This window comes from Anomaloglossus baeobatrachus, unplaced genomic scaffold, assembly GCF_048569485.1.
Source record: "Anomaloglossus baeobatrachus isolate aAnoBae1 unplaced genomic scaffold, aAnoBae1.hap1 Scaffold_382, whole genome shotgun sequence".
NCBI lineage: Eukaryota > Metazoa > Chordata > Amphibia > Anura > Aromobatidae > Anomaloglossus > Anomaloglossus baeobatrachus.
Genome location: NW_027443163.1, coordinates 242981 through 264408, shown reverse-complemented (window position 1 = coordinate 264408; position 21428 = coordinate 242981). Strand labels below are relative to the sequence as shown.

At 57.5% G+C, this 21428-nt stretch overlaps 1 protein-coding gene across 2 annotated transcripts in view; it reads left to right on the top strand.

The window, feature by feature from the left end:
* AREL1 (apoptosis resistant E3 ubiquitin protein ligase 1) overlaps positions 1 to 21428 on the top strand; it is a 187984-nt gene that overhangs the window by 25278 nt on the left and 141278 nt on the right. For both annotated transcript variants that reach the window (XM_075332575.1, XM_075332574.1), the window contains exons 9-14: positions 7850 to 7991; positions 8619 to 8740; positions 8808 to 8883; positions 8954 to 9063; positions 9893 to 10072; positions 11108 to 11233. In XM_075332575.1, the coding sequence (XP_075188690.1) occupies positions 7850 to 7991; positions 8619 to 8740; positions 8808 to 8883; positions 8954 to 9063; positions 9893 to 10072; positions 11108 to 11233 (756 nt within the window). The remainder of the gene's footprint in view (positions 1 to 7849; positions 7992 to 8618; positions 8741 to 8807; positions 8884 to 8953; positions 9064 to 9892; positions 10073 to 11107; positions 11234 to 21428) is intronic.

Sequence of the window (21428 nt, the reverse complement as noted above, 5' to 3'; positions counted from 1 at the left end):
CATATCTCGCAGATCACAAGCTGCACGTGATACGTCTCCTTTTCATTGGAAAAATAAATGTAGAAATGGATGCAGCGACACATCTAAGATTGGTTACAAAAGGCTGGAAAGTTAGTGCGAAGGAAAAACAGCCGGAGGGTGACATGGAGCGGGGAGAGTCTCCCAGGAGTAAAAGTGGCCGGAGGTCACCAATCTGTCAACTGCGCCTAAAAATTGTGCCACAAATTCAGAAGAATGTTCCTGAGCAACAATCTGGGAACACTGTAAATTTCCACCATCTACAGCCCATAAATTCATCAAAAGACTCTGAGACCACACAAGGGCCGAGGCTGCCGGTCAGTATGGGCTGCTCGTGATCTCCAGGCCCTCAGACCGCACCGCATTAACTACAGGTGTGATTGGTGTAATGCTCGCGGGTGCGAGCGGGGAGTGGACCCACTGGGCCGCAGCACACAGCATACCTGATGAGCGTGACTATGGTTTCTCATCAGCTTTTCACCAGACCCTCTGATGAGATGAGAGTGGGTTTGGCTGGAGGTAGAAACCAGATGCCATTCAGAGAGAACTGGTACTGCAACAGTGACAGTCTCTGAGGCAGATGCAGCAGCGGCTGGTACAGCATGCTTGGCCAATATGGTATGCAGCAGACTCTGCTGGAATGGATTGAAGCAGCAGACTCTGCTGGAATGGATTGAAGCAGCAGACTCTGCTGGAATGGATTGAAGCAGCAGACTCTGCTGGAATGGATTGAAGCAGCAGACTCTGCTGGAATGGATTGAAGCAGCAGACTCTGCTGGAATGGATTGAAGCAGCAGACTCTGCTGGAATGCATTGAAGCAGCAGACTCTGCTAGAATGGATTGAAGCAGCAGACTCGGCTGGAATGGATTGAAGCAGCAGACTCGGCTGGAATGGATTGAAGCAGCAGACTCGGCTGGAATGGATTGAAGCAGCAGACTCGGCTGGAATGGATTGAAGCAGCAGACTCGGCTGGAATGGATTGAAGCAGCAGACTCGGCTGGAATGGATTGAAGCAGCAGACTCGGCTGGAATGGATTGAAGCAGCAGACTCGGCTGGAATGGATTGAAGCAGCAGACTCGGCCGGAATGTATTGAAGCAGCAGACTCGGCTGGAGTGGATTGAAGCAGCAGACTCGGCTGGAATGGATTGAAGCAGAAGACTCGGCCGGAATGTATTGAAGCAACAGGCTCGGCTGGAATGGATTGAAGCAGCAGACTCGGCTGGAATGGATTGAAGCAGCAGACTCGGCTGGAATGGATTGAAGCAGCAGACTCGGCCGGAATGGATTGAAGCAGCAGACTCGGCTGGAATGGATTGAAGCAGCAGACTCGGCCGGAATGTATTGAAGCAGCAGACTCTGCTGGAATGGATTGAAGCAGCAGACTCTGCTGGAATGGATTGAAGCAGCAGACTCTGCTGGAATGGATTGAAGCAGCAGGCTCGGCTGGAATGGATTGAAGCAGCAGACTCGGCTGGAATGTATTGAAGCAGCAGGCTCGGCCGGAATGGATTGAAGCAGCAGACTCGGCTGGAATGGATTGAAGCAGCAGACTCGGCCGGAATGTATTGAAGCAGCAGACTCTGCTGGAATGGATTGAAGCAGCAGACTCTGCTGGAATGGATTGAAGCAGCAGACTCTGCTGGAATGGATTGAAGCAGCAGACTCTGCTGGAATGGATTGAAGCAGCAGACTCTGCCGGAATGTATTGAAGCAGCAGGCTCGGCCGGAATGGATTGACGCAGCAGGCTCGGCCGGAATGGATTGACGCAGCAGGCTCGGCCGGAATGTATTGAAGCAGCAGAAGCTGCTGGAATGGATTGAAGCAGCAGACTCTGCTGGAATGGATTGAAGCAGCAGACTCTGCTGGAATGGATTGAAGCAGCAGGCTCGGCCGGAATGGATTGACGCAGCAGGCTCGGCCGGAATGGATTGACGCAGCAGGCTCGGCCGGAATGGATTGACGCAGCAGGCTCGGCCGGAATGGATTGACGCAGCAGGCTCGGCCGGAATGGATTGAAGCAGCAGGCTCGGCCGGAATGGATTGATGCACATGCTCGGCCAGAATGGATTGATGCAGCAGGCTCGGCCGGAATGGAACGATGCAGCGGGCTCAGCTGGAATGGAATGATGCAGCAAGCTCGGCTGGAATAGAATGATGCAGCGGGCTTGCCCAAGATAGTAGGCTCGGCTGGAATGGAATAATGCAGCAGGCTCGCCCAGGATAGCAGGCTCGGCTGGAAGGGTTCTTGGACCAGGACATTTGGGTGGTGGGTTGATGGGGGATGCTCATGCAACGTTAAAGCAAAGCCTCCCTTGTGCGGGAAGAATGTTATTTATATATTTTCTTTATAATGTTTTAATAAATCACTTTATTCTCTTTACAGCCCGAGGATGTGCTGTTTCACCAAGGGGGAATGTAGCGCCCCTGAACTAAGGGCACTACAGGGAACTACATCCTCATGGGGATGCATGACCTACCCCCTGGGACCTGGAACACCAGTTCCAGCAACACCAACACACACCAAAATCCTAGTTACCACTCAAAACCAGGGGTAATTGCCTAGTCAGACAAGGGGAAGGGCCACCTAGAGGGCGGAGCCAGACCAGGGAACTAGACAGCTTGGTGTGAGGAGACAGCAGTCAGTCTGAGTAGGAAGTGAAAGTGGAAAGACGTGCCTAGAGCTGTGTTGTGTAACGGTGACCCGGGGACACAGAAGAGTGGTTGCCAGGGTGGGAACACCCGAGTACTGCTGGGACCAGAGCATGCAGTGGGCACAGGGCCCTAGGTCAGGTGACAGTTTCATACGGCTTGGCAAATCCCTGCACAGTGAGGAAACTTTCACGGACCTCACTGACCCACAGATCCAGTGGCACCAGCAGTAAAGCAAGGATCAGGGTTTGGGACACAGACCAGCTCTACAATTTCCACACTGCCCACTGTACGGACAAGGAGACTGCCACCGCTAAAGGACAGTCGGGTCCCAAACGCTCCACTCTAAGGGGCCCCAACCACACTGAGAGTGCCGAGGACAGAGCAATCGAGTCATCAACTGGCACTGGAAATACAGGGACCTGAACCAGCCGTCCAAGGGCCCAACCGTGAGAAGAGACTGTTAATTACAACCCACGGTGTGGTCTCCAGTATTATTCCATCATACATCTCCCAGGCTCAGCCCTACCTGCGGAGGGCCTAGCACCACAGCTGCCATTACCACCAGCCCTAGGGGTAACCAACTCAGCAGCGCCGGTTCCACCACCCTAACCGCAACCCGCAGGAGGCGTCACACATGACTTTAATCTCCCCTGTAAATACTCCCCATTATAAAGCACCCTGGGCCCGGGACCAGGCAGCGGCCACCAAAGTGACATTTCCCAGTTATACACTGCCCGGGACCCTGTACCCCATTCCCTGGGCGATACCGCTTTTTCTGTCATGGAGGATGATGATTGCCGATAATCTGGAGTTGTTCCCTCCCTTTGGCTTGTGGTGGAGATTTTTGGTCTCTCGGGTGCGGTCATGGGGGATGATGATTGCCGGTAATCTGTTGTTGTTCCCTCCCTCTGGCTTGTAGTGGAGGTTTTTGTTCTCTCGGGTGCAGTCATGGGGAATGATGATTGCCGGTAATCTGGAGTTGTTACCTCCCTATGGTTTATGGTGGAGGTTTTTGTTCTCTCGGGTGCGGTCATGGGGGATGATGATTGCCGGTAATCTGGAGTTGTTCCCTCCCTCTGGCTTGTGGTGGAGGTTTTTGGTCTCTCGGGTGCGGTCATGGGGGATGATTGCCGGTAATCTGTAGTTGTTCCCTCCCTCTGGCTTGTGGTGGAGGTTTTTGGTCTCTCGGGTGCGGTCATGGGGGATGATGATTGCCGGTAATCTGGAGTTGTTCCCTCCCTCTGGCTTGTGGTGGAGGTTTTTGGTCTCTCGGGTGCGGTCATGGGGGATGATGATTGCCGGTAATCTGGAGTTGTTCCCTCCCTCTGGCTTGTGGTGGAGGTTTTTGGTCTCTCGGGTGCGGTCATGGGGGATGATGATTGCCGGTAATCTGTTGTTGTTCCCTCCCTCTGGCTTGTGGTGGAGGTTTTTGGTCTCTCGGGTGCAGTCATGGGGGATGATTGCCGGTAATCTGTAGTTGTTCCCTCCCTCTGGTTTGTGGTGGAGGTTTTTGGTCTCTCGGGTGCGGTCATGGGGGATGATGATTGCCGGTAATCTGGAGTTCCCTCCCTCTGGCTTGTGGTGGAGGTTTTTGGTCTCTCGGGTGCGGTCATGGGGGATGATGATTGCCGGTAATCTGGAGTTGTTCCCTCCCTCTGGTTTGTGGTGGAGGTTTTTGGTCTCTCGGGTGCGGTCATGGGGGATGATGATTGCCGGTAATCTGGAGTTCCCTCCCTCTGGCTTGTGGTGGAGGTTTTTGGTCCCTCGGGTGTGGTCATGGGGGATGATTGCCGGTAATCTGTAGTTGTTCCCTCCCTCTGGCTTGTGGTGGAGGTTTTTGGTCTCTCGGGTGCGGTCATGCGGGATGATGATTGCCGGTAATCTGGAGTTCCCTCCCTCTGGCTTGTGGTGGAGGTTTTTGGTCCCTCGGGTGCGGTCATGGGGGATGATTGCTGGTAATCTGTAGTTGTTCCCTCCCTCTGGCTTGTGGTGGAGGTTTTTGGTCTCTCGGGTGCGGTCATGGGGGATGATGCTTGCCGGTAATCTGGAGTTCCCTCCCTCTGGTTTGTGGTGGAGGTTTTTGGTCTCTCGGGTGCGGTCATGGGGGATGATTGCCGGTAATCTGTAGTTGTTCCCTCCCTCTGGCTTGTGGTGGAGGTTTTTGGTCTCTCGGGTGCGGTCATGGGGGATGATGATTGCCGGTAATCTGTAGTTGTTCCCTCCCTCTGGCTTGTGGTGGAGGTTTTTGGTCTCTCGAGTGCGGTCATGGGGGATGATGATTGCCGGTAATCTGTAGTTGTTCCCTCCCTCTGGTTTGTGGTGGAGGTTTTTGGTCTCTCGGGTGTGGTCATGGGGGATGATGATTGCCGGTAATCTGTAGTTGTTCCCTCCCTCTGGTTTGTGGTGGAGGTTTTTGGTCTCTCGGGTGTGGTCATGGGGGATGATGATTGCCGGTAATCTGGAGTTGTTCCCTCCCTCTGGTTTGTGGTGGAGGTTTGGATCTTCTCTCCTCACAGTGAAGAATGAGCCTGAATTCCACATGAATGATGATGTGAATATATTTAGGCCACGCCTACTTGACTGCTTGGAGGCCACGCTGAAGGAGGGAGTGGGAGCTTCCTTTTTATTTTCTGCTCTTGGGTCTTGGCCAGGGGTTTGGCCGATCCCTCTCTCAGGCGCGGTCAGGGGTTTGGGGTTAATCGTATTACCACAAAGTAATTGTAATTTTTTCTAATGAAATGAAGAGATGTCCAAGTTGTGATCGGTCGTGTGATAAAATATGGAGATCGGAGACTTCAGGGTGATTGTTTCTTGTTTTCTGCACACTAGACCCAAAAGCCCAATTTATTAGGATTTGGAGTTGTATAAAGAACTTAGAGAATAACTAAAATGAAGACCCCTGATATTATTTGAAAGGGGCTGTATAGGACTGTCAGGTACCCAGGTATATAACGTCAGGAGGAGCCCCCTCCCCAATAATGCACTCCAACCTGTGCAGAAAAGCTACACTAATGAGGTATATGTGCTGGGCATGCGAGGATGCGGGAGGGCGCGAGGCTGTGCACGGCGAGGATGCGGGAGGGCGCGAGGCTGTGCACGGCGAGGATGCGGGAGGGCGCGAGGCTGTGCACGGCGAGGATGCGGGAGGACGCGAGGCTGTGCACGGCGAGGATGCGGGAGGACGCGAGGCTGTGCACGGCGAGGATGCGGGAGGACGCGAGGCTGTGCACGGCGAGGATGCGGGAGGACGCGAGGCTGTGCACGGCGAGGATGCGGGAGGGCGCGAGGCTGTGCACGGCGAGGATGCGGGAGGACGCGAGGCTGTGCACGGCGAGGATGCGGGAGGACGCGAGGCTGTGCACGGCGAGGATGCGGGAGGACGCGAGGCTGTGCACGGCGAGGATGCGGGAGGACGCGAGGCTGTGCACGGCGAGGATGCGGGAGGGCGCGAGGCTGTGCACGGCGAGGATGCGGGAGGACGCGAGGCTGTGCACGGCGAGGATGCGGGAGGACGCGAGGCTGTGCACGGCGAGGATGCGGGAGGACGCGAGGCTGTGCACGGCGAGGATGCGGGAGGACGCGAGGCTGTGCACGGCGAGGATGCGGGAGGACGCGAGGCTGTGCACGGCGAGGATGCGGGAGGACGCGAGGCTGTGCACGGCGAGGATGCGGGAGGACGCGAGGCTGTGCACGGCGAGGATGCGGGAGGACGCGAGGCTGTGCACGGCGAGGATGCGGGAGGACGCGAGGCTGTGCACGGCGAGGATGCGGGAGGGCGCGAGGCTGTGCACGGCAGGGATGCGGGCGGGTGCGAGGCTGTGCACGGCAGGGATGCGGGCGGGTGCGAGGCTGTGCATGTCGGGGATGCGGGCGTGTGTGAGGCTGTGCACTGCAGGGATGCGGGTGGGTGCGAGGCTGTGCACGGCAGGGATGCGGGCGGGTGCGAGGCTGTGCACGTCGGGGATGCGGGCGTGTGTGAGGCTGTGCACTGCAGGGATGCGGGCGGGTGCGAGGCTGTGCACGGCAGGGATGCGGGCGGGTGCGAGGCTGTGCATGTCGGGGATGCGGGCGTGTGTGAGGCTGTGCACTGCAGGGATGCGGGCGGGTGCGAGGCTGTGCACGGCAGGGATGCGGGCAGGTGCGAGGCTGTGCACGTCGGGGATGTGGACAGGTGCGAGGCTGTGCACGTCGGGGATGTGGACAGGTGCGAGGCTGTGCATGTCGGGGATGAGGGCGAGTGCGAGGCTGTGCACTGCAGGGATGAGGGCGAGTGCGAGGCTGTGCACTGCAGGGATGCGGGCAGGTGCGAGGCTGTGCACGTCGGGGATGTGGACAGGTGCGAGGCTGTGCACGTCGGGGATGTGGACAGGTGCGAGGCTGTGCATGTCGGGGATGAGGGCGAGTGCGAGGCTGTGCACTGCAGGGATGAGGGCGAGTGCGAGGCTGTGCACTGCAGGGATGCGGGCGGGTGCGAGGCTGTGCACGTCGGGGATGTGGACAGGTGCGAGGCTGTGCACGTCGGGGATGTGGACAGGTGCGAGGCTGTGCACGTCGGGGATGTGGACAGGTGCGAGGCTGTGCATGTCGGGGATGAGGGCGGGTGCGAGGCTGTAAATGTCGGGGATGAGGGCGGGTGCGAGGCTGTGCACTGCAGGGATGCGGGCGGGTGCGAGGCTGTGCATGTCGGGGATGCGGGCGGGTGCGAGGCTGTGCACTGCAGGGATGTGGACAGGTGCGAGGCTGTGCACGTCGGGGATGTGGACAGGTGCGAGGCTGTGCATGTCGGGGATGAGGGCGGGTGCGAGGCTGTGCATGTCGGGGATGAGGGCGGGTGCGAGGCTGTGCATGTCGGGGATGAGGGCGGGTGCGAGGCTGTGCATGTCGGGGATGCGGGCGGGTGCGAGGCTGTGCACTGCAGGGATGTGGACAGGTGCGAGGCTGTGCACGTCGGGGATGTGGACAGGTGCGAGGCTGTGCATGTCGGGGATGAGGGCGGGTGCGAGGCTGTGCATGTCGGGGATGAGGGCGGGTGCGAGGCTGTGCACTGCAGGGATGCGGGCGGGTGCGAGGCTGTGCATGTCGGGGATGCGGGCGGGTGCGAGGTTGTGCACGTCGGGGATGCGTGCGGGTGCGAGGCTGATCCATTAATCTGTCTGTCTCTGTGGATTTCACAGTTTCTTTACCTACCTCCGGACCCCCTGCACGGCCTTTTGTCTTTACAAATTGATGATGGGCTGCAGCCCCCAGTTGAGATCAGCTGCAAGGAGCGGAACATCATGGCGGCCACTTTCACTCGTTTCCTGCACTTAAACATTGGTAATACAGTGGTGAATGTGTTTTGGGCGTGTGCCACTGGGTGGGGGGGGATGCCTGTTATGGTAGTTGTGTGCTGGTGGGGCTGCATGGCAGACCGCTTGTCGGCGATGTCCACGCACCGCTTGTCGGCCATGTCCACGCTCCGCTTGTCGGCGATGTCCACGCACCGCTTGTCGGCGATGTCCACGCACCGCTTGTCGGCCATGTCCACGCTCCGCTTGTCGGCGATGTCCACGCTCCGCTTGTCGGCCATGTCCACGCTCCGCTTGTCGGCCATGTCCACGCACCGCTTGTCGGCCATGTCCACGCTCCGCTTGTCGGCGATGTCCACGCTCCGCTTGTCGGCCATGTCCACGCTCCGCTTGTCGGCCATGTCCACGCACCGCTTGTCGGCCATGTCCACGCACCGCTTGTCGGCGATGTCCACGCACCGCTTGTCGGCGATGTCCACGCACCGCTTGTCGGCCATGTCCACGCACCGCTTGTCGGCCATGTCCACGCTCCGCTTGTCGGCCATGTCCACGCTCCGCTTGTCGGCCATGTCCACGCTCCGCTTGTCGGCCATGTCCACGCACCGCTTGTCGGCCATGTCCACGCTCCGCTTGTCAGCGATGTCTTTGTTTCTAGGTGGATCAGAGACTTTCCAGGACAAAGTCCGTTTTTTTCAAAAAGAGCTAAAAATGATTCACTGCAAAAAGATCCGCAGCAAAGTCACCCTGCGAGTGTGCCGTCAGGCGCTCCTGGAGAGTGTGAGTGATCGTCCGCAGCGCTGCCCTCCTCCTGTCTATTCCCCGTTACATCTGTCTCTCCTTACAGTCGCTACGAGCAACAAGAAACTTTTCTGCATCTGACTGGAGCAAAAGCTTTGAAGTAATATTCCAGGATGAGGAGGGTGAGTGTCTGCTCGCTGCCTGCAGCGGCCCCTCGGCCCGGCCCCCTCTGACATGCTCTGTCATTGGCAGCTCTGGACTGGGGCGGTCCACGGCGGGAGTGGTTCGAGCTGATTTGTAAAGTTCTCTTTGATACCAACAACAAACTCTTCACTCGATTCAGTGACACGAGCCAAGGCCTGGTGAGTGCACTCCTAACTACCTGCCCACCCGACTGCCCGCCCGCCCCTCCCCGGCTGACTGCCTGCCCACCCGCCCCTCCCCGGCTGACTGCCTGAAAACCCGCCCCTCCCCGGCTGACTGCCTGCCCTCCCCTCCGCGGCTTCCTGCCCACCTGACTGCCCGCCCTCCCCTCCCCGCCCGACTGCCCGCCTTCCCCTCCCCGGCTGACTGCCTGGCCACCCGCCCCTCCCCGGCTGACTGCCTGGCCACCCGCCCCTCCCCGGCTGACTGCCTGGCCACCCGCCCCTCCCCGGCTGACTGCCTGGCCACCCGCCCCTCCCCGGCTGACTGCCTGCCCACCCGCCCCTCCCCGGCTGACTGCCTGCCCTCCCCTCCGCGGCTTCCTGCCCGCCCGCCCCTCCCCGGCTGACTGACTGCCTGCCTGCCCGCCCCTCCCCGGCTGACTGACTGCCTGCCTGCCCCTCCCCGGCTGACTGCCCGCCCTCCCCTCCCCGGCTGACTGCCTGCCCGCCCTCCCCTCCCCGGCTGACTGCCTGCCCGCCCTCCCCTCCCCGGCTGACTGCCTGCCCACCCGCCCCTCCCCGGCTGACTGCCTGCCCTCCCCTCCGCGGCTTCCTGCCCGCCCGCCCCTCCCCGGCTTACTGCCTGCCCGTTTCTCCCTGGCTGACTGACTGCCTGTCCGCCCCTCCCCAGCTTCCTGCCCACCCGCCCCTCCCCGGCTGACTGACTGCCTGCCTGCCCCTGCCCGGCTGACTGCCTGCCCGCCCCTCCCCCACCACTGATTTTTTTCATTGGTCCATTATAAATAAGGGGCTTCTCCTTTTGTAGGTGCACCCAAACCCTTGTCGCCCACCAGGATTACGCATGAAGCTCTACGAGTTTGCTGGTAGGGTGGTAGGAAAATGTCTGTTTGAGTCGTCCCAAGGGGGAGGTTATGAACAGCTGGTGAGGGCCCGATTCACCCGCTCCTTCCTGGCACAGATCATTGGACTCCGCATGCATTACAAGGTAAGGCATGTTACCCCTCCTCCCACCCCACAGCAGTCACATGCCAGGACTGGTTGCCATCTGTCAGGTAACAACCATGGCCGTCCATCAAACAATACATCAACCGTATGGTGATGAGGCTACAGAGCGCAGAGATTTCCCATACTGCACCTCTACCTGCTGATTCTTCATCAGGGTGTGGGGAGTGTATGGCACGTGGGGGTGTGGGGAGTGTATGGCACGTGGGGGTGTGGGGAGTGTATGGCACGTGGAGGTGTGGGGAGTGTATGGCACGTGGAGGTGTGGGGAGTGTATGGCACGTGGGGGTGTGGGGAGTGTATGGCACGTGGGGGTGTGGGGAGTGTATGGCACGTGGGGGTGTGGGGAGTGTATGGCACGTGGGGGTGTGGGGAGTGTATGGCACGTGGGGGTGTGGGGAGTGTATGGCACGTGGGGGTGTGGGAAGTGTATGGCACGTGGGGGTGTGGGGAGTGTATGGCACGTGGGGGTGTGGGGAGTGTATGGCACGTGGGGGTGTGGGGAGTGTATGGCACGTGGGGGTGTGCGGAGTGTATGGCACGTGGGGGTGTGGGGAGTGTATGGCACGTGGGGGTGTGGGGAGTGTATGGCACGTGGGGGTGTGGGGAGTGTATGGCACGTGGGGGTGTGGGGAGTGTATGGCACGTGGGGGTGTGGGGAGTGTATGGCACGTGGGGGTGTGGGGAGTGTATGGCACGTGGGGGTGTGGGGAGTGTATGGCACGTGGGGGTGTGGGGAGTGTATGGCACGTGGGGGTGTGGGGAGTGTATGGCACGTGGGGGTGTGGGGAGTGTATGGCACGTGGGGGTGTGGGGAGTGTATGGCACGTGGGGGTGTGGGGAGTGTATGGCACGTGGGGGTGTTGGGAGTGTATGGCACGTGGGGGTGTGACAGGTGGTGACAACCTGCAGTGGGAAAAATCAGGGATGAGTGGAGGGATGAGTGGAGGGATGAGTGGAGGGATGACGGGGGGGGTGGACACTTGAGGACACACCTCATTGTGGTTTTATTCTTCAGTTCTTCGAGACGGATGACCCTGACTTTTTCCAGTCCAAGGTTCTGTACGTTTTGTCCCATGACGTGTGTGATGCAGAACTGGTCTTCGCTGAAGAAAAGTATGGCCGCGGAGGTCAGCTGGAGAAGGTGTGTGCTGTGTGTGACTGCTAGAGTACACCCGTCCTCCCGTACAGTACACGGACATCACACGGCAGCCGCCCGTCCTCCCGTACAGTACACGGACATCACATGGCAGCCGCCCGTCCTCCCGTACAGTACACGGACATCACACGGCAGCCGCCCGTCCTCCCGTACAGTACACGGACATCACACGGCAGCCGCCCGTCCTCCCGTACAGTACATGGACATCACATGGCAGCCGCCCGTCCTCCCGTACAGTACATGGACAGGACGTCACATGGCAGCCGCTTGTCCTCCCGTACAGTACACGGACATCACACGGCAGCCGCCCGTCCTCCCGTACAGTACACGGACATCACACGGCAGCCGCCCGTCCTCCCGTACAGTACATGGACAGGACGTCACATGGCAGCCGCCCATCCTCCTGTACAGTACATGGACAGGACGTCACATGGCAGCCGCTTGTCCTCCTGTACAGTACATGGACAGGACGTCACATGGCAGCCGCTTGTCCTCCTGTACAGTACATGGACAGGACATCACATGGCAGCCGCCCGTCCTCCCGTACAGTACATGGACAGGACGTCACATGGCAGCCGCTTGTCCTCCTGTACAGTACATGGACAGGACATCACATGGCAGCCGCCCGTCCTCCTGTACAGTACATGGACATAACATGGCAGCCGCCCGTCCTCCCGTACAGTACATGGACAGGACGTCACATGGCAGCCGCTTGTCCTCCCGTACAGTACACGGACAGGACATCACATGGCAGCCGCTTGTCCTCCCGTACAGTACATGGACAGGACATCACATGGCAGCCGCCCGTCCTCCCGTACAGTACATGGACATCACACGGCAGCCGCCCGTCCTCCCGTACAGTACATGGACAGGACGTCACATGGCAGCCGCCCGTCCTCCTGTACAGTACATGGACAGGACATCACATGGCAGCCGCTTGTCCTCCTGTACAGTACATGGACAGGACATCACATGGCAGCCGCCCATCCTCCTGTACAGTACATGGACAGGACATCACATGGCAGCCGCTTGTCCTCCTGTACAGTACATGGACAGGACATCACATAGCAGCCGCCCGTCCTCCTGTACAGTACACGGACAGGACATCACATGGCAGCCGCCCGTCCTCCTGTACAGTACATGGACAGGACGTCACATGGCAGCCGCTTGTCCTCCCGTACAGTACATGGACAGGACATCACATGGCAGCCGCCCGTCCTCCTGTACAGTACATGGACAGGACGTCACATGGCAGCCGCCCGTCCTCTCGTACAGTACATGGACAGGACATCACATGGCAGCCGCCCGTCCTTCCGTACAGTACATGGACAGGACATCACATGGCAGCCGCCCGTCCTCCTGTACAGTACATGGACAGGACATCACATGGCAGCCGCTTGTCCTCCTGTACAGTACATGGACAGGACATCACATGGCAGCCGCCCGTCCTCCTGTACAGTACATGGACAGGACATCACACGGTAGCCGCCTGTCCTCCCGTACAGTACATGGACAGGACATCACATGGCAGCCGCCCGTCCTCCTGTACAGTACACGGACAGGACATCACATGGCAGCCGCCTGTCCTCCCGTACAGTACACGTACAGGACATCACATGGCAGCCGCTTGTCCTCCCGTACAGTACATGGACAGGACATCACATGGCAGCCGCTTGTCCTCCTGTACAGTACATGGACAGGACATCACATGGCAGCCGCCCGTCCTCCTGTACAGTACATGGACAGGACGTCACATGGCAGCCGCTTGTCCTCCCGTACAGTACATGGACAGGACATCACATGGCAGCCGCCCGTCCTCCTGTACAGTACATGGACAGGACATCACACGGCAGCCGCCCGTCCTCCCGTACAGTACATGGACAGGACGTCACATGGCGGCCGCCCGTCCTCCCGTACAGTACATGGACAGGACATCACATGGCAGCCGCCCGTCCTCCTGTACAGTACATGGACAGGACATCACATGGCAGCCGCCCGTCCTCCCGTACAGTACATGGAAAGGACATCACATGGCAGCCGCCCGTCCTCCCGTACAGTACACGGACAGGACATCACATGGCAGCCGCCCATCCTCCTGTACAGTACATGGACAGGACATCACACGGCAGCCGCCCGTCCTCCCGTACAGTACATGGACAGGACGTCACATGGCAGCCGCTTGTCCTCCTGTACAGTACATGGACAGGACATCACATGGCAGCCGCCTGTCCTCCCGTACAGTACACGTACAGGACATCACATGGCAGCCGCCCGTCCTCCTGTACAGTACACGGACAGGACATCACATGGCAGCCGCCCGTCCTCCTGTACAGTACATGGACAGGACATCACATGGCAGCCGCCCGTCCTCCTGTACAGTACATGGACAGGACATCACATGGCAGCCGCCCGTCCTCCTGTACAGTACATGGACAGGACATCACATGGCAGCCGCCCGTCCTCCCGTACAGTACATGGACAGGACGTCACATGGCGGCCGCCCGTCCTCCCGTACAGTACATGGACAGGACGTCACACGGCAGCCGCCCGTCCTCCCGTACAGTACATGGACAGGACGCCACATGGCAGCCGCTTGTCCTCCTGTACAGTACATGGACAGGACATCACATGGCAGCCGCTTGTCCTCCTGTACAGTACATGGACAGGACATCACATGGCAGCCGCCCGTCCTCCTGTACAGTACATGGACAGGACGTCACATGGCAGCCGCTTGTCCTCCCGTACAGTACATGGACAGGACATCACATGGCAGCCGCCCGTCCTCCTGTACAGTACACGGACAGGACATCACATGGCAGCCGCCCGTCCTCCTGTACAGTACATGGACAGGACATCACATGGCAGCCGCCCGTCCTCCCGTACAGTACATGGACATCACACGGCAGCCGCCCGTCCTCCCGTACAGTACACGGACATCACATGGCAGCCGCCCGTCCTCCTGTACAGTACATGGACAGGACGTCACATGGCAGCCGCCCATCCTCCTGTACAGTACATGGACAGGACATCACATGGCAGCCGCCCATCCTCCCGTACAGTACACGGACAGGACATCACATGGCAGCCGCCCATCCTCCTGTACAGTACATGGACAGGACATCACATGGCAGCCGCCCGTCCTCCCGTACAGTACATGGACATCACACGGCAGCCGCCCGTCCTCCCGTACAGTACACGGACATCACATGGCAGCCGCCCGTCCTCCTGTACAGTACATGGACAGGACGTCACATGGCAGCCGCCCATCCTCCTGTACAGTACATGGACAGGACATCACATGGCAGCCGCCCATCCTCCCGTACAGTACACGGACAGGACATCACATGGCAGCCGCCCATCCTCCTGTACAGTACATGGACAGGATGTGATGGTGGGCTATGGGGGAGGTGTATCTTGCTGTACAGATTCCTATTTCAAGCTGGGTTCATTGTCTTATTTGAACTACTTCTGTGTACATTTCTATTGTTGTAGGTAATCACCCCCTAAAATGCAAGGTTGTATCCTCTTGAGGCACTTCCATCCCTGGGAGTAGGGGGAGGTGGGCCTAGAGTCCAACTAGTGTAAACTCTGCTTACCTGGGAGATTCAGTCAGAGTGAGCTGAAACTTGAAGAGAGCAGGAGCCCCAGCCTGTGTGGCTGTGGACACGGACGGAGCTAGGCCTGTGTGGCGTCCAGTGGATTGTGTGGGATTTCTGGGACTCTGAAAAGGACTATTACGTTGTGATCTGGCACTTTGGATTATCGGGAGGTGCCCCCGAATCTGTTTTTTCTTCAGCGCTCTATTGGGAGACCCAGACGATTGGGGTATAGCTACTGCCCTCCGGAGGCCACACAAAGCACTACACTAAAAAGTGCAAGGCCCCTCCCCTTCTGGCTATACCCCCCCCGTGGTATCACGGGTTCTCCAGTTTTCAAGCTTTGTGCGAAGGAGGTCAGACATCCACGCATAGCTCCACAGATTTTAGTCAGCAGTAGCTGCTGACTATTTCGGATGGAAGAAAAGAGGGCCCATATAGGGCCCCCAGCATGCTCCCTTCTCACCCGTGGATGGTGTTGTACGGTTGAGGTACCTATTGCTGGTACAGGGGCTGGAGCCCCACATGCTGTTTTCCTTCCACATCCCCTTGTAGGGCTCTGTGGAAGTGGGATCCTGCCGGCCTCTAAGCTCTGACGCCGGGCTCCATCCACAGACCCAGTTGAACCTGATGGATATGGAGCAGGAGTACAATCAGGGACATGGCCCTGCATCATACAGGTACTCTGTGTCCCCGGCAGGCACAGACACACTCCGGGCTGGCTGGGTGTTGTAGTGCGCCGGGGACCGTAACGTTGGAGTTAGTGTTCCTACAGTTTACTGGGGGACTTTGTGTTGTGGGAACGCAGCGCCGACCCCCACTGGACCGGCGGCGCTGCTGTGACTTGTAGTGCGCCGGGGACACGCCGACCGCGCTTTTACGGCGGCGGCGTTTATAAATCCAGTCCCCGGCTTTTGCGGCCTAGCTCCGCTTCGTTCCCGCCCCCACCCTGTCAATCAGGGTAGGGGAGAGACGCTGTTTCGCAGCAGCGACGAGGGCTGGAGCCTGATTTACATGCTCCAGCCCTCTCACTAGGCACAGAGGGAAGCAGGCTTCCCGCTCTTAGTCAGGAACGCCCAGGGCCCGCCCCCCCTCCTCTCTCAGGACGCCGGCAGCCATTACATGCAGTCTGGCTGGAGGAAGGACGCAAGGCTCTGGGAGACCTGGACTAGGGGGCTTTTGGCGACCACACACCCGCTCTTAAGCGGGCGGTAAGCGGCATTTCAGCTGGCCCCTCTAGTGCCTCAGTGTGCATTGGTGTACTGTGTCACCAGATATATATATTTATTTATTTCTTGCACTGTGAGGTCGCTTCCTGGCTGGATACCCCAGATCGCTCTGAGGAAGCAGCAACATGTCATCCACAAAACGCAAGGCTGCCAAGGCTAGGGCTGTGTACACTGCGTGTGCTGCATGTGGGGCTGCGCTACCAGCAGGTTCCAAAGACCCCCATTGTGTGCAATGCTCAGATCCGGTGCTGCTTCGCCAGCCGGAGTCCGGAGGGGTAGTGACCCAGGCTGAGACGCTTGTAAGTCCTGCCCCGGTGTCAGGGACAGACTTTGCAGTTTTTGCTGATGGAATGTCTGTGACTATGGCAAAAATCCTTGAAACTTTGCAATCCATGACTGGGGCTCAGTCTATGGACACGGCGAGGTCTCTGTCCTCTAATCCCCCTCAGTTGGAATTAATCCAGACTGCAAGGGGGTCCCCGGCTTCCCAGGCTGAGTATTATGACTCAGATGATAGCCCCAGCCACCCTAAGCGAGCTCGCTGGGAAAGACCCTCAACGTCATCACACTGCTCAGGGTCTCAGCGCAATCAGTCGCTCTGTGATGCGTCTGATGAGAGTGATCAGGAGTCTTATCCTGGAACCCCTCTCAATCTGGATACCCCGGATGGGGACGCCATGGTAAACGATCTTATCTCAGCCATCAATAGACTGTTGGATATTTCTCCCCCAGCTCCTTCTGCAGAGGAGGCAGCTGCAGAGCAGGAGAAGTTTCGTTTCCTCTATCCCAAGCGTAAATTGAGTGCTTTCTTGGATCACTCTGACTTCAGAGAGTCAATCCAGAAACACGACGCTCATCCAGAAAGGCGTTTCTCTAAACGTTCTAAGGATACACGTTTTCCTTTCCCCCCTGATGTGGTCAAGCGCTGGACCCAGTGTCCAAAAGTAGACCCCCCGATTTCCAAACTTGCAGCTAGATCCATAGTTGCAGTGGAGGATGGCGCTTCACTTAAGGATGCCAATGACAGACAGATGGACCTTTGGTTAAAATCTGTCTATGAAGCTATCGGCGCGTCGTTTGCTCCAGCATTCGCAGCCGTATGGGCACTCCAAGCTATTTCAGCTGGGTTAGCAAAAGTGGATGCTATCATACATCCAGCGGTGCCGCAAGTGGCGTCCCTTACCTCGCAGATGTCTGCGTTTGCGTCTTACGCTATCAATGCGGTCCTAGAATCTACCAGCCGCACCTCAATGGCGTCCGCCAATTCGGTAGTTTTGCGCAGAGCCTTGTGGTTAAAGGACTGGAAAGCAGATGCTGGTTCCAAAAAATGTTTAACCAGCTTGCCTTTATCTAGAGATAGACTGTTTGGCGAGCCATTGGCTGACATCATTAAACAGTCCAAGGGTAAAGACTCTTCCTTACCCCAGCCCAGATCAAGCAAACCTCAGCAGAAAAAATGGCAGCAGAGGTTTCAGTCCTTTCGAGGTTCGGGCAAGACACAATTCTCCTCGTCCAAAGGGACTCAGAGGACGCAAAGAGTCTCAGATTCCTGGCGGGCTCACGCACGCCCCAAGAAAGCAAATGGAGGAACCGCTTCCAAAGCGGCTACCTCATGACTTCCAGCCCCCCCCCTCCGCATCTCCGGTCGGGGGCAGGCTCTCCCGCTTTTCCGACATTTGGATGTCACAGGTCAAAGACCGGTGGGTGACAAACATTTTGTCTCGCGGGTACAGAATCGAGTTCAGTTCTCGTCCTCCAGCTCGGTTCTTCAGAACCTCCCCACATCCAGACCGAGCAGATGCCCTGCTGCAGGCGGTGGACTCCCTAAGAGCGGAAGGAGTAGTGGTTCCTGTACCGCCTCAGGAACAAGGGCGAGGGTTTTACTCCAATCTCTTTGTGGTTCCAAAAAAGGACGGCTCGTTCCGTCCTGTTCTGGATCTAAAGCTGCTCAACAAACATGTGCACGCCAGGCGGTTCCGGATGGAAACCCTCCGCTCTGTCGTTGCCTCAATGTCTCAAGGAGACTTCCTTGCCTCAATAGACATTAAAGATGCTTATCTCCACGTGCCAATTGCTACAGAACATCAACGTTTTCTACGTTTTGTGTTAGGAAACGACCATCTTCAGTTCGTAGCTCTGCCATTCGGTCTGGCGACAGCCCCCCGGGTCTTCACCAAGGTCATGGCGGCGGTGGTAGCAGTCTTGCACTCTCAGGGACACTCGGTGATCCCTTACCTAGACGATCTACTTGTCAAGGCACCCTCTCAAGAGGCATGCCAACTCAGTCTACATGCTACGCTGGAGACTCTACAGACGTTCGGATGGATCATCAACTTTCCAAAGTCGAATCTGTCACCGTCACAGTCGCTAACGTATCTTGGCATGGAGTTTCATACTCGAGCAGCGAGAGTGAAGCTTCCGCTGAACAAGCAGCGGTCCCTACAGACAGGGGTGCAATCCCTCCTTCAAGGCCAGTCGCACCCCTTACAGCGCCTCATGCACTTCCTCGGGAAGATGGTGGCAGCCATGGAAGCAGTTCCCTTTGCGCAGTTTCATCTGCGCCCACTTCAATGGGACATTCTCCGCCAATGGGACGGGAAGTCAACGTCCCTGGACAGGAAAGTCTCTCTTTCCCAGACGGCCAAGGACTCTCTACAATGGTGGCTCCTTCCCACCTCATTGTCTCAGGGAAGATCCTTCCTGCCCCCATCCTGGGCAGTGGTCACGACAGATGCGAGTCTGTCAGGGTGGGGAGCAGTGTTTCTCCACCACAGGGCCCAGGGGACGTGGACTCCGCAGGAGTCCACCCTTCAGATCAATGTTCTGGAAATCAGGGCAGTGTATCTTGCCCTACTGGCCTTCCAACAGTGGCTGGAAGGAAAGCAGATCCGAATCCAGTCGGACAACTCCACAGCGGTGGCATACATCAACCACCAAGGAGGGACGCGCAGTCGGCAAGCATTCCAAGAAGTCCGGCGCATTCTAATGTGGGTGGAGGACACAGCATCCACCATATCCGCGGTTCACATCCCAGGCGTAGAAAATTGGGAAGCAGACTTCCTCAGTCGCCAGGGCATGGACGCAGGGGAGTGGTCCCTTCACCCGGACGTGTTTCAGGAAATCTGTCGCCGATGGGGAGTGCCGGACGTCGACCTAATGGCGTCCCGGCACAACAACAAGGTCCCGGCATTCATGGCGAGGTCGCGCGATCAAAGAGCTCTGGCGGCAGACGCATTAGTTCAAGATTGGTCGCAGTTCCGGCTCCCATACGTCTTCCCACCTCTGGCACTCTTGCCCAGAGTGTTACGCAAGATCAGATCCGATTGCAGCCGCGTCATACTCGTCGCCCCAGACTGGCCGAGGAGATCGTGGTATCCGGATCTGTGGCATCTCACGGTCGGTCGACCGTGGTCACTGCCAGACCGACCAGACTTACTGTCCCAAGGGCCGTTTTTCCATCAGAATTCTGCGGCCCTGAACCTGACTGTGTGGCCATTGAGTCCTGGATCCTAGCGTCTGCAGGATTATCCCAAGGAGTTGTAGCCACAATGAGACAGGCTAGAAAGTCGACTTCTGCTAAGATCTACCACAGAACGTGGAAGATTTTCTTATCCTGGTGTTCCGCTCAGGGAGTGTCTCCCTGGCCATTTGCATTGCCCACTTTTCTTTCTTTCCTGCAATCGGGGTTAGAAAAGGGCTTGTCGCTCAGCTCCCTTAAAGGGCAAGTATCGGCACTGTGAGGTAAATCCTGGGATATGAAGAGGAATTGTGACTAGAAGTCATAATTGCTCTCATCACTCCCTGGCAGTGCCCCCCTCCCTTCTTGTTCCAAATGTCCAGCATCTGTGGAGGTGTCACATCCCACTTACACCTCCAACAGCCATCTCCTCTGATATGGAGATGAGATGATGTGAGGACAATGGACACAGGATGACTCCCTGCCGTCACCCTGTAACAAGAGTTGTATCTCATTAGCAAGGCTTGGAAGTAGCCAGACAGAACGACTCCAGTAAAAAATGGTTCATATCTCGCAAGCCATATCTCCGATAGATATGGCAACCATGGGGGTGGTGTTTGTGCAGGCGGACGATGCTGGCACACCTTTTTTATGGAAGGGGGAGCTTGGGAAATACCCCAGGCGTGATATCAGCCATATGGGAACTCGTGGACAGGTCATGAGTCCCCTCGTTCTGTAGCTAAATTCATAACTGTCACAATGAGAGCATTGGCGTCTGCCTACGACGCTCCCAGGCAAAGTTATGGCCAATATCCCCTTTGCTGGATAATTCTGATCCATGCAGGGGGAGTGGCAGTGCTTCCCTGTGAGGTCACTAAGGTAGGAGGGGACCTGGATCTGCCCAGGTTGATAACCCTACTTCGGCCATTTTCCAGTGTTCTTCTGCTCGGGGGCCTGGTTGGGAAACATCTGTGGGAAGAATCCTAGAAACCTGGTCTACAGCGCCCCCCTGTGGCCAGACGCACAAGGTAACTGATTGAATTTGCATACCTGTTTGTAACCCATGCTTTGTCTGTAACTGTACTCTGACATATGTATATTCTGTAGATTCCCTATTGTATATATTGTAGTTTCTAGTGTGCTTTAGGCTGATTAAATTATATAATTAATCTTGGGCTGTTCTGTTATCTCGATCTTGAATCCCACGTCTGGGTGTTCGGCTAATAGTTACCGTGAAGCGGTTGGTGGCAGCGAGTTGTGCCAAGGATTATTGTGGGGAGGCCAGTGAGATTCGGGAAGATATTATATATTCCGCCCGCGGAGGTCGGGGGAATATATACCCTACTCTCACCGGGGACCCTTCAATAATCGGCATAAGTAGTATAGCGGCCTCCTTGCTTATTGTCGGGCAATTCCATAATTGGCCTGACTATAAGAGGGGCGCTAGAGAGCGCGTCACGTGCTCTGTCTGTCGGTCGGGAGGTATAAAGGAGGGGTGACCCCCACTTGTTACCCCCCGATTGTGACGTACTGGTAGCCAGCGCGGGGGATTTCGGAGTGACCCCCCGGTGGTTTGTGACATATTGGTGGCATAGCGGTGGGATCGAGATAATAGTGTGTGTGAGTGTGAGACCCATACTCCCAGACACTAAAGACTGCCTGCAGCAGCTGTGGCTGCTGGGGTCTTCAGACTAGCTCAACACTAGAGTGTCAGAGTGCAGATACTGTAAGGTGTGTGGAGGCATCAGGTGTCAGTTCTGTGTCAGTGACCAAAAGTCTGCAAGAATGGCTGATGGCACCAGGAGCAGAGCTATGCAACTGGCCAATGCTAAGGCAGGAGCCGAAGAGAGGGAGGACGGTGCTGTGGACAGCAATGAGGAGGTTGCCCACGAGTCCTC